This window comes from Drosophila santomea, chromosome 2L, assembly GCF_016746245.2.
Source record: "Drosophila santomea strain STO CAGO 1482 chromosome 2L, Prin_Dsan_1.1, whole genome shotgun sequence".
NCBI classification, from domain to species: Eukaryota; Metazoa; Arthropoda; class Insecta; order Diptera; family Drosophilidae; genus Drosophila; species Drosophila santomea.
In genome coordinates, this window is record NC_053016.2 from 19,349,060 (window position 1) to 19,361,489 (window position 12,430).

The 12,430-nt window shown below is 39.3% G+C and overlaps 1 protein-coding gene across 4 annotated transcripts; it reads right to left on the reverse strand.

Moving 5' to 3' along the window:
* Positions 1–1,713: 1,713 nt before the first annotated feature.
* LOC120458862 lies at positions 1,714–3,639 on the reverse strand. 4 transcript variants are annotated; one of them, XM_039646694.1, is made up of 4 exons: positions 3,071–3,639; positions 2,869–2,967; positions 2,041–2,766; positions 1,714–1,924 (listed from the first exon to the last, which is right to left on the reverse strand). In XM_039646694.1, the coding sequence occupies exons 1-4, from the start codon at positions 3,542–3,544 to the stop codon at positions 1,817–1,819; spliced, it is 1,407 nt and encodes a 468-aa protein (XP_039502628.1). In that variant the 5' UTR covers positions 3,545–3,639; the 3' UTR covers positions 1,714–1,816. The 4 variants fall into 4 exon arrangements, with proteins under 4 accessions (XP_039502628.1, XP_039502627.1, XP_039502629.1 ...); XM_039646693.1 differs by having other exon boundaries at positions 2,041–2,685; positions 2,749–2,967; XM_039646695.1 differs by having other exon boundaries at positions 1,715–1,924; positions 2,041–2,229; positions 2,365–2,967.
* Positions 3,640–12,430: the final 8,791 nt, after the last annotated feature.

Here is a 12,430-nt window from a genome sequence, read left to right on the forward strand (position 1 = left end):
GGATTTCTTATCAATTTATATTAAATTATTCTATGCAATTTAATTTGAATTTATCCTGATTGTTAGCGCCAATTAAAACTTTATTTCATACTTCCTTAGATTTAATCCAGATTACTAATAAAAAACATTTTCAGAGTTGCCTGTTAATCTCTTCGAAAATTTAACAATCAAACAATTTCCACACTTTAATTGTTTATACTCATCCACTTATCTGTAGCACCACTTCTCGCATGGCAATCAGACAAATAAAACTTCGATTAATTGAATATCAGAAAGTAAAATGCACATGATTCCGGCCACACAATTTCTCCTGCCTGCGACTTTCGGACGAGTGAGTCGAGAACATAATAGCCCGGTGGAATTCGTCATTCAGGACATGACTTTGCCAGCAATCCGCTCCAGACAGCGTATACAGTGATAAGACCCCCGCGGGCAGAATGGGCGTGTCTCCGACAAGGCAGGAAACAAGCGAATCAAGCTATATAAAAGTTTTTACCACCACAACAAAGATGGATGCCGCACTTCAACACTCAGAACTACATTTATGCCAAAATTGGTTTGATTGCCCTAACTCGAAACAGGACTATTTCAGTGAAATATATTTCTATATCTAAAAACCCAAGAAATATCCATTGTAATATTTTTTTGGCTTTCTACTTATATGGGAATTTTTTGTAAAAAGTGGGTTTATCGATATGGCTTTGTCAAATTTTTGCCGAGTGCACGGACAATGTGTGTGTGAGTGGTTGTGTAGCATATGTGCCACTTTTATTTGGCCGCAGCTAATTGTTTTTCGTTACGCTACGCATACCAATGCATTTAGCCATCGACCAGGACCATAACTTTCGAGTGTTTTATGGCCTCACGCACGGCAGGAGCAGGACAATATCTTGGCCCCACACATCCTTGCCTTACCCCATCACACACACTTGCGTCGTAAAACAAACCATACGCCGGAAGCCCAGTACTTGGGAATTTATTAATGCCACGGTCGCCAAACGATAACTGCAATTTTAATTCCACCTTCAGCTCCCATTTCCAATCAAAACTCAATCTGTCAAAAGCTTAAAATCTCATTTAAGGCTTCTCAAGGTTCATTGCCGATTTAATTGGCTTCCAGCAGATCCAATAAGAGAGCGAAAGCAAAACACTATTTAATTAATCGAAAAGTAGTAAGTGGCAGTGGAAAAGGGCCGCAAATGTAGCCATCTGCTTTTTGGCTCCTCGAAGTAATCTAGAAACAATAGATGACATAATTCACATGTCTTTGTTGAGCCATTGTCCATTACTGGTTGCCGCATGCCTCGTTTACTCCGGCTTCACTGCCATTCTTTTTGGCTTCTTTTGTCCGGAATTTTTTCCGCTTTTCCCCGCTTTTTCCCGCTTTTCCGCCTCTTTCCCATGTGGGCGGGACAAAAATGTTTGTGAAATGAGCCGTAATAAGCTGAAAATGCCTTATGGTTTCGGTTGTTGCCTCCTGGTGAGGATGAGAAGTTTGCTTTGTGTGGCTTATTTTGAGGTTAACGGAAATTAACTTTATCAACTTGAGTAGTAAATTACGGCACTTGTATATATATATTGCAATTTTTTATAGGATTTAAAAGTAGACTACATCATTCAGTAAAATGTCTTTTAATTTACACATGCTAAAGCTTATTATATATAGTATTATTAAATATTAATTATTATAGTATTTATGTACATAGGCTTACATAGAAATAGTTTAAAAGCTGTTTTTAAATTTGTTACTGATTTCGTACGAAGAAAAAAATATATTTGTATTTAGAATATTTGTAAAACAGTTATGTTATCAGCACTATTTGCTGTTGTTGAAAAAAATCTGAATATCTGTAATCGGTTGACATTGCTGAATTACGCGTTCTATTCTGAGGTACGACAGCTTAAAGCACCAGTAGTTTGAGTACTGTAAAAGAAAATAAATAATTACTTAACGAATATAATAGTAAAAGTATACTTAATGAAAGAAGCACTTTAAAATCTTGCGAGAGCATTTTAAAATAAGTAAAACAATCTACATACCATAGACTGATAGGCCTCCCTGAGTTCCGAGCACTGACTGAGGATCACGGTTATGGGATAGCTGAGATTTTCACTCTTCCGGATGCGGTAAATCCCTTGAAGGACCTTCCAGCTCAAGTGTGGACAGTCAATCAAGTAGATATCGTTGAGACCGGGACAATTTCGCACTACATCTAGCAACTGGTAATCCTTAATATCATGACAGTTGGTTAGAGCAATGTATTTCTGAACTTTTGGAAATGAGAGCCGACTGATCTCGCGGTCACAAAAATAGCAGTTGGCAAGGACCAATCCTCGCAATCGAGAGCATCGATCGAGACCTACCTCCATCATCCAGTTGGGGTCCCGAAAGCCCTTGCAATCTATTTGAATGAGTTCCACAGAGTCACTTCGTCGGTTCAGTATAAATTGCAGGCTCTCTAATGTCAGCCGATATCTCGTTTGACATTGTGTCAACTCCAGCAAGCGAAGAGCAGTCAGTTTCATGACAAGGTCCTTTTGGTGGGCAAACAGTCCTGTGGTCAAAGATAAGTCTCTCAGACTGGAACACTTATCGATAAACTTCAAGCTCAAGGTATCGCAATCGAATCGAAGGAATAATCTGGCCAATTTATGGCACCGTTCTAAAATCCCCGTGAGAGCAGTCTGCGAAATGAAGCCATACAGTACTAGTAACTCCAGATCCTGAAAATGTTCGATGAAGTGCACCTGGATTTCGCAGTTGGCCTTAAGTCGGCGCAAATTTCTCATTAGTTTGGGCAGAGCATGCAGTGGCCACTGGGCCATTCTACTTCCCGCTGAATCTCCTCCAGCGGGGTGAGTACTTGCCTTAACTTTCGTTACTGAATTCTCTTCCATTAGCAATTCGCAGTGTTGCACAGAGATTAGCGACTTCACTCCTGCTCTTTCTAAAACATTAAGGTTTTCCTAAGAAATATGAAATTTCAGAATGAAATAATTTCTTTAATATATTTATAAAGCTTAAGCCTACTTTTTTTCATTTGCTCGAGAAATAATCACTTTTACCCACCTGTAGTTTATCTGCGACGAAGTAAGCGTACTTAAAATGATCCATCATGTGGACAAGAAGATGTTTCTGGGACTCCTCGCCGAGATCCTTGTGAAGAGTACGGAAGTCGAGACGTTTCCTGGTAATACGCCAAAGGGTGCAGCAGGCGGCGGGCAAAAGGCGAAAGGAGCGGTAGAGGAGGATCTGGTCGGACAGGTCCATTTTTTGAAAAACCTTCTTCAGCTCCCAGAAGTCCTCCTCTTTCTTGTCTTCTTTCTCAAGTTTCGTTAGGGAAATTAATCTTTCAGATGAATAGGTTTTCGATGGTCTTTCCAAAGTGGCAGTCAAGTCGTCTCCAATTTGGGCTAACTGATGAATTCGACGGGTTTTCTGAGGATTTTCCATCCCGACCACAGAGCCGTCTTCAACTTGGAACTTTACCAAACGCTGTTTCCTCTCTGGACTCTTAAATAATCTAGGACTAAGACTCCACATAGCTGGCTAAACCTATACGCTATTTGTATAAAAAATGGATAATAGAAAATAAAAGTTTGTTTTATTTTTTTGCCTACAGTGTGGAAGAAATTTAATTGAGTTCTAGGTCATAGTCTCCCATTTTTAAACTTTTTACTCGTATATTAGGTAATTTTTTTTGGCTTTTTGCACTGGAATAGCTAAACGTAGACTTTCCTTTAATTGGTTTTTGTACTTATTTAAACGAAAACTTACCAATTAAACTTTCTTTTGGCAGCGCTTAATTGTTGGCGTAAAAACTTTATTGCAGTGTTAATTGTGCAAATTATGCTGCATAAGGGGCACCAAAATCGCACACATACACACCGAAACAGAAACAGAAGCACACGCAGACCCACCATGTTTGCCGCAACAAGACCTAAACAAAGGGAAAAATAATAACAAAATGCAGAACAGCCCAACAACAAGGACATCGCAATCCTGGCAACAGTAAAAACCACATGCCAACACTTAGTGCCCAGCACGTGGAACGGAGGCTGCCGTCCAGGATCTGGCTCATATTATGCTTAATTATAAGCGTATATATGCAGCAACAACACTGCGGCTAGCAGCTGACCTCGCTTAGCTCATATTACACGCCAGTCTAGTCCAAGCTGGCCCAAATACAAAAACAAAAAACAAAAAACAAAAAAAAAAAAAAACAAGCAAAACATACAAACACGTTGGGGTTTTCGGTCCTGTATTATGTAACTGCATTGACCAAAAGTTTGGCGCACCGAAAACTTTCCGCTTGCCTTGCAGCTTTGTGTCAAAGCGAAAGGAGCCAGCAGCAGGACCAACTCAGGAGCAGGACTTCTGCCATGTCTTTCGACGCAGTTCCACAAAGTTTTGTGGCTCGGTTACGGAACGGCTTCCTTTGCCTTCTTATCTGCGTGAAAACACGGCCACCAAGCAAACACCAAAATGCTATTAATGTTTGCTTGTCGATTACTTGCAGGACATACACTACATTTTACAGATATCTAACCCCGAACTGCGATCCCTTCAATGGGATTTTCAATCAATTCTTTATATTTTATGTAATTATATTAATTATGAGGACTAGTAAAATTATTGTTTATATTCTCCAAATACCAAAAAATGTATTTTGTAGTGCTTTACATGTTATTAGGTCGATGATTTAATAAACATCTTAAAATGTTTCGAGCTCGATTTTACCTAACTTGACTTTACATGAAATTTTTTTAGTCATTTGCTTTTCAGAATAATTCATTATTTTATGCATTTAGCCAGGACAATTTCCTCTGTGAAAAACTTTAGGTCGACACTATTAAAGTTCATTACTAAAAGGTTTCCCGCATTGTCTGCGTTGCAATTTTGTTGCAGCATGTAAATATATCAAAACTTAATGCTGTCTATGCTGTAGTTGAATCGTCGCCAGGACGCCAGACTGCGAAGCCGACTCCTCGAGATGGCAAGCCGATGCTGAAGATTTATTATTTATCAGTGCAGATTGTGCAACTACTTTGTTGCTTCTTCCCCGCCTCAATTTTTCGCATCCTCGAGCTCAGTCATGTGTACAGCATAAGATTCCTCAGACACACACGCAAGTTCTGAAGGCAATGCTTATATCCTTTGGCTGGCAAGCTATATGCATTGTCTTGTAACTGAAAATGCAGATTGTTTACTGATGCTAGATGCTATTTTCAATGGCTTCTTGCAGTGCCTCGAATTTGCAATGAGAATTGCCTCGATGTTTGTCGGTTAAAGGAAGAGCTTAAGGATGAATCAAGGTAACTAAGTAAATAGATAAAAAGTTTGCAGTTCATCGACTAGCAAATCGAACGAACAGAACTCACATGTTTTCCACTGTATTATTTTAGTATTCTTCAGAAAGCCCCACTCGATTGAAAACAAAGGATCTTTGTTCGGCCTTTCTAAACAATTCAATTACGGGTATAAACAACAAATAAACAAGCATCATGGTAGTGAGAAAAAGTTTTACGGAGGCGTCGGGGGAAAAACTAAATGAAATGAAAATGAAAACTAGACACGCAGGCGGAAGACTGAGAATTATCTGGGCATTCCGTGCAAACGAAAGCACAAAATTCATTTTTTGCCGCAGTCAGCTGACGCAATCTGCTGCCTCTTTGCCCTACAAGAACCCCGATTCCAGTACTTCCTTCGCTGCATTTAACTAATTGCGATAATTAATTGGGACTAACAACCAGAGTTCGGCTAAAAGTCTGTGCAGCCATCCAATTGCTGCAAGGATAACACAACAGCGGAAACCACAAGACCTCTGGGCACGCAAAGAACGCCTATATGGAGGCCCTGAGCTCTGGCCATGGATATGTGCTAACCGCAGGGGATTACCAAATTGAAATATAAAGTTCTTGTCCTGGGTTCTTATGCATTATGCTGTTTATGGCTTTTCATGGCTTCCGACACGAGTTTTGCCTTCATGTCTGCCAGAGGTTTGCAAAATAATAATTATGGCTATGCTAAAAAATAAAGAATACACAGTGCTGGTATATAATTCCAAATAGCATAAAATAATGTGAGGTAGAAGTAGGTTTCCTGTACTGTATTTTTCCTTTTGCTAATGACAATTGACGTATCTCTAGAGTTCATGTTAATATCTAAAGAAAACATGATTTCATTGATTCAATTATAATTTACAGAAATGAGTTTCAATAGCATAGGTTTGCTGCAGTCTAAGTGGAGCAAAAGACGAAATCAAACATCGAAGTAAGAGTATGTCAGCCATATTTAAGCGAACCGAAATGACTGGCTTGGCTTCATTAATTAATGAACTTTTCATGGGTATCGTATCGTTTCCTTTCCTGCTTGACACCCTTTTCCACAGTTAAAAAGCAGTTTCTTTCACTTTGACCATGCATGAAAAACCCGCAACTTGTTTACTCAATGCCGGCTTTTTCACTTCAACACTTGGGTGAGTTGGTGGCCCCCGGGAGGAATAGACTCAACCCTTTTGACTCGAAATTTTTGCATAACAAAGCGGCAAACAGATGGAGGGAAAGTGCTGGCGTGGCAGAGACGTGGCACTGCAATTTATTTAATAAAAAACGCAATGTCGACGACCCAAGCAATTGAAACTTTTTCAACCGCAAAATACTAAACCATACTTCTAGGCAATAACGTAATTCAAATGCCCCGTAGACGACGACACCAACAAACTTTGCACATTTTTGTCCCACCCATTCCTACAAAAAGGTGCTGCCATGAGGCAAACTGAACTCACAAGCAGAGGAAAAGTTTTCCAAAAATGGCGTAAATTGTCGGATCCCCCAAAAGCGGAACCCTTTGCCACCCTACAATGCTAACTCTTTTTTTTGTTTTTTGTAAATAGTGAGGAACCACGGGTGACCAAGTGGGAAAGTCAAAGCCTTGCGCGGCATTTACTAAAATATTCATGGCCTGGTGAGTCGACACCCCATCGGTGGGAGGTGGGCGGTGGGTGGTGAGTGGTGTTTAGTGGGTGGCTTAGTGGGCGGTGGGGAAGGTCGAACTGGCAACTGGCCTTTGTACTTGAATTGGTTCCGTTGCCCTTCTACAGTTTTTGCTCTTTTTGTTTATGACACGAATGAGCGAAGTTTTTGATATTTGTTGATTGCTTTTTTGGCTCTGATTGTGGGCATTGCAGTGGCATGCTGATGAAGTGGGCGTGGCCAGCTGGGGAGCAACAGATCTATTTGCATTTTGATTCCGTTTTGTTGAGAGTCTCAGTTTGAATAATTGTTTAATTGTCTTCTTGATGAGTTGAAAACAAAGCGTTTAAAATGAAGAAATAAAAACTTTTATTTAGATTGTATTTATTCAATATTACGTATCGGCATTTTAATCCTTTTAATTGTTAAGTAGTTCAATAATTACAAAATAATTAAATAATGGAGGGATTAAAAGATTCATTTTAGTATAAATCAAATGACCACCTTAAATTGTTATTTCAAAACCTTTCCTTGTAAAACTTTAATGCTCCGGCTAATGTATTCTAGAAAAATCCTTTACATTTTCCTCACCATTAGCGAAAATTTCCATTCAATCAAAACACTTTTGTTTTCTATTTGTTTCTCTTAAATAAATAAACGGAGACATTTGCAAATGTTTTTATTGCAAGCGGCGATGGTGCTGAACCACTGATTTCTCCTAGTGGGAAACGCTTTTGTGTATCTTGGATATGCATAACAGAAAAGCGTGTGTGCTTGAAATCATCGTGGGTAGAAAGTGCCTAATGGTTGAGTTTTACATGTATACAGGTGTGCAGTTGGGACTTTGGTTTTACTTTATTTGATAACTGAAGGATAATAATATTTTAGAAATAATAAAGAAGGTGTCTGAAACAGAAAATAAAGGCCAGTTTTAACCATCAATGTACTCTGACTCCAAGCCATAGTAATTCGTAGTAGTGTTGACACACAACACTCATAGAAAAAAAACAAGAGAGAACGCTATAGTCGAGTTCCCCGACTATCTGATACCCGTTACTCAGCTAGTAGAAGTGCAGGTTTGTGGGCGTTAGAGTGGGCGTGGCAAAAAGTTTTTTGGCAAATCGATAGAAATTTAGACGACTAATACAAAAATGAAAAAATATCTAAACATTTTTCAAAAGTGTGGGCGTGGCAGCTTTGGGCGGTTTGTGGGCGTTAGAGTGGGCGTGGCAAAAAGTTCTTTGGCAAATCGATAGAAATTTGGAAGACTAATACAAAAATGAAAAAATATCAAAACATTTTTCAAAAGTGTGGGCGTGGCAGCTTTGGGCGGTTTGTGGGCGTTAGAGTGGGCGTGGCAAAATTTTTTTTGACAAATCGATAGAAATTTACAACACCAATACAAAAATGAAAAAATATCAAAACATTTTCAAAAGTGTGGGCGTGGCAGTTTTGGGCGGTTTGTGGGCGTTAGAGTGGGCGTGGCAGCATGATTCGACAAACTTGCGCTGCGTCTATGTCCCTGGAGTCTGTATGCTTAATCTCAACTTTCTAGCTTTTGTAGTTCCTGAGATCTCGACGTTCATACGGACAGACAGACGGACAGACGGACAGACGGACAGACGGACGGACAGACGGACATGGCCAAATCGACTCGGCTATTGATCCTGATCAAGAATATATATACTTTATATGGTCGGAAACGCTTCCTTCTGCCTGTTACATACTTTTCAACGAATCTAGTATACCCTTTTACTCTACGAGTAACGGGTATAATAAAACACATATTTTTATTTATTATACGACATGCGTCTGTTGGATCTCAAATCCACTGTCCAATGATGAGCTTAAGTAATTTTTTATTCCTTCACCTAAACTCGTATAGATGAGTGGTGGCCTCGAAAGCAATTTGTCCGACGCATTGCCGTAAACTTGCTTTTTAGAATTTCGTAATAGCCCCGATAACAATGGCTTGGCACATCAACAGGACTGGTTCCGAGGAGCACTCCTTGAGTGACGGCATGCCAAGGAGACTAAGGGGGGCTCGGGCGGAAAGGGGAAGGCGTGACACCGAGATGGCCAAGGATAGCTGGCAGGTTGGATTAACCCCGTTCCCTGGTTGAAGTCACTGGCAGGACACTTGACTGGCGGTTGGTGGAAGTTGAGGTTGCCTGCCTGGCTGCTGTGCAATTGGTTTTGTGGGCCATAAGGACTCCCCCTTCAAGGCCATAACAACAAATGGCCAACCAAAATGGATGTCGACAGCAGATCCTTTAGTTCCTCCTGCTGGACGTCATTTGCATTTATCCATCCGTTCATCCACCGTAGCAATTTCAAATGATGCTATTTGTGGAGAAAATTTGATCGATTATGATTTTTTTATATAAAACGATTAGTGGCTTGCGTGTACTTTTATGGATAAATATAATATAATAAATATCCGCCTATATACCACCAATATAAATTGATTGACACGAACACAAAAAATAAATGCGAGCCTTCCACCCGGAAATGAGCAAAAAAAGATGGCAAAAGGAAGTGATGGGCTATTTGTGTATATATGTGTGTGTGGCGTAATGGTCCTGGTTTTGGTTCACCTATTGCTATTGTTGTTGTCATTAATGCTTGATTCCTGACTGTTTTTGCCAGACTTCATCGACGTATTTCGGTTCGTTTTGGCCCTTGATTACAATTCGCTTCCGGCAGTCATTAATTTTTATTTAGCACATTTTCAGAGCGTTCGTAAAGAGATCGGGAAACGAGAAAAATCGCCGCTTCCCAGGTAAGAAAAATGGCACAAGGACAGTGAGATCCGGGAGAATATGAATAAATTATGGCTTCATGTGGGCGTTTGAATCGCTTTTTCCCCACTCTCTGCCGCGCCTCTGGGCGGAAACGGAAAGTGTGTTAATTTCCGACAGCAAAATGTTTACGCTTCTGATGGACGCGAACTGCAATTGATTTCAATGGGATGGTGGAATAACGAAAAAAGTGACTGTTGTTGAATAAGTGGAGGTCGTCGAGAGGTGTAAAAACCGTTTTGTATATATTCCTTCGTTGAAAAGAGCACGTATGTATATGAATACAAAACCTTTTTTTTATTTATTAAAGCAAGAACATATTCGAATGAAAAACATGGCATAAATAGTGGATCGTTTACAAATGAATTAAAAATATTAAACTCTGATCGTGGATTTTAATTTAAGAGTGTATAACAAGAAATTTGATAACAACAATTACTTGTAACTACTCTTAAATTATTAATTACTTATTTACTTTGCTGTTCTTTTATTCGAGTAAAACCAAATAAGAATGCCTCTTTTGTGCCTCTCAAGCTGTCTCATTTATTATTCATCCAATATTAATTCAAGCATTAAAATTCCAACGTTACCTTCTACCCCACAACGCCATAAAATATTTTATTAAAATGCTTTCACATTATCCAGACGCCCATTTCATGTCGGGCTATCATTGCCCGATTTATTGGCAACAAGGGCATCGTCGACCACTCTCCTTTCATTCACTCACTCAGGACTGTGACCAAGGACATATCCAAAAAGTTCTGACGCAATTTTAAGTCGTTAAAAATAAGAATGGAGTTTCTCAAATTATTGTGTCTATTAGTGATAGTGATCTGATTTCAATTGCTTTTAAATTAGTTGTATATATGTGTTTTGTATGTTCCTATACAAGTAGTAAAAGTAACTGGCACACCTTTGTTGTTAACATTAATTGTATAAATATGTATTTTATAATAAATATATCTTTAAAGTGATCTTCGTTTTGAACTGTGCAACCATGACTACGTATCGAACACCTTAAATGTCCGCAGGCCAACTGCATTTGCATATGGCGGGTCGTGTTCAGCAGTTTTTCCAGCCTACATTTACCCTTTGCCATTTTTCGCAAACACTTTCCATCCATGTCGGACCCTGAGTACCGCAGGTCTTTTGTATTCGCACGTCCTTTCTGTTTATCATTTTTCCCACCTCCGTTGGCTTCCTCACATAAAACACGTAAAACGCATTCAAACTGAATTTGTAGGCAGTGGTCTTAAAAAAGGCCACGTACATATGTACATACATAGGTGCAATGGATTTAATTTGCTCAGCTTTCACTAGTAGATTAATAAACTGATATTTCATTCTTTTGTCTTGTCAGAGAATAATGTTGACAAACTGTTTTATTAAATAACTTTTCTTTGGGTAAAAACTTAATAAATAACTCAATTATAACGAATACGCGTTTGGTAAACTTCTGATTATGAGTGTATTTCAAATCCTTTCTCTAAGGAAATAAGCTCCATATCCATGACGTTTTTTGCTTATAATCAACAGGTTACTGTTCTGGATACGAAGGTCTAAAAAGTCATAAAATTCCAGAGACTATGTCTACCAACGGGCAGCGGATGTTGGCTTTTTGGGTAACACTTTACGACCGAAACACACATCCACACGCGCACTTAGGCGACCGTTTCCGTTTCCGCTCACTTAATGTTTCATTTTGTTGCTGTTACTGGCCAAAAACCAAGAACCGCCGCCTGTCACTCAACTCGAGTGTGTGTGGTTGTGTGAGTGTGTGTGGGTATAGGCCAAGTTAATGTCCAGCGTGCTTGTCCATGTGTCAGTTAGCGGCTGCCTTTGTGTGCGTTGCGGGCCATGTGTTGGCTTCCGAGACAAAATGGCTTAAGTAGTCACTTTTTGTGCTTAGGCCCGGACTTTGGTTTAATTAATTACGAGATTAATGTGACTGCACAGTGTGCGTGTGTGTGTGAGTGGATGTGCGTCTGGTCGTGGCAATTGCTAACCGTACATATTTCGCTGGAGGTGGGACATTAGGACGTTTGGCCAACTGCGTGTGACGCCGTCGTAGATGAGTTCATACTACACAACATCGAGCCAGTAATTACATTCACAACCCACACATTTGTCATTAACGTTGTGGATGCGGTGTGAGTGGGGTGCTCATGGAAGTTTATGAAGAAACGAAAGAAACATTACCAATATTGGAAGGCTGAAGTAACCAAGGAATGATTATTCAATTAATTTATAAGTCCAATATGTACAATATGTACAATCGTGTCGCAGTTAGTTCGGTTCTACAATGTCCGTATATCACTTTTCAAAATTTATTTGACTTAATAAAAAGAGGTGACAAAAATTAAAGCACACAAAAAATAATATAAAATTGAGGTTAAAAACAAGTTAAATTTCGGATTTAATGAATACTTGATGAACTTGATAGTCAACCAAATTAAAACATTTTTAAAATGGATTTAATGAGTTCAAGACTGATTCCCGACTCTGAATATTATTTATTGCTCTCGTGTCCTTTATTTACAGCATCTCAATAGCTGTTTCGGTAAACGTCAACATTTTAATTAATCCCCTGGAATGCTCAATTTGATTGCGGTTTTGTCAGTCGGCTTGTTAACAATCATCCAGATAGGGACCTG

Coding starts and splice junctions, on each gene's coding strand:
- LOC120458862 (XM_039646692.2), bottom strand. CDS start 3,544: ATGTGGAGTCTTAGTCCTAGATTATTTAAGAGTCCAGAGAGGAAACAG. Junction 2,968..3,070: donor TCGTCGCAGATAAACTACAG/GTGGGTAAAAGT, acceptor CATATTTCTTAG/GAAAACCTTAATGTTTTAGA. Junction 1,925..2,040: donor GGGAGGCCTATCAGTCTATG/GTATGTAGATTG, acceptor TTTCTTTTACAG/TACTCAAACTACTGGTGCTT.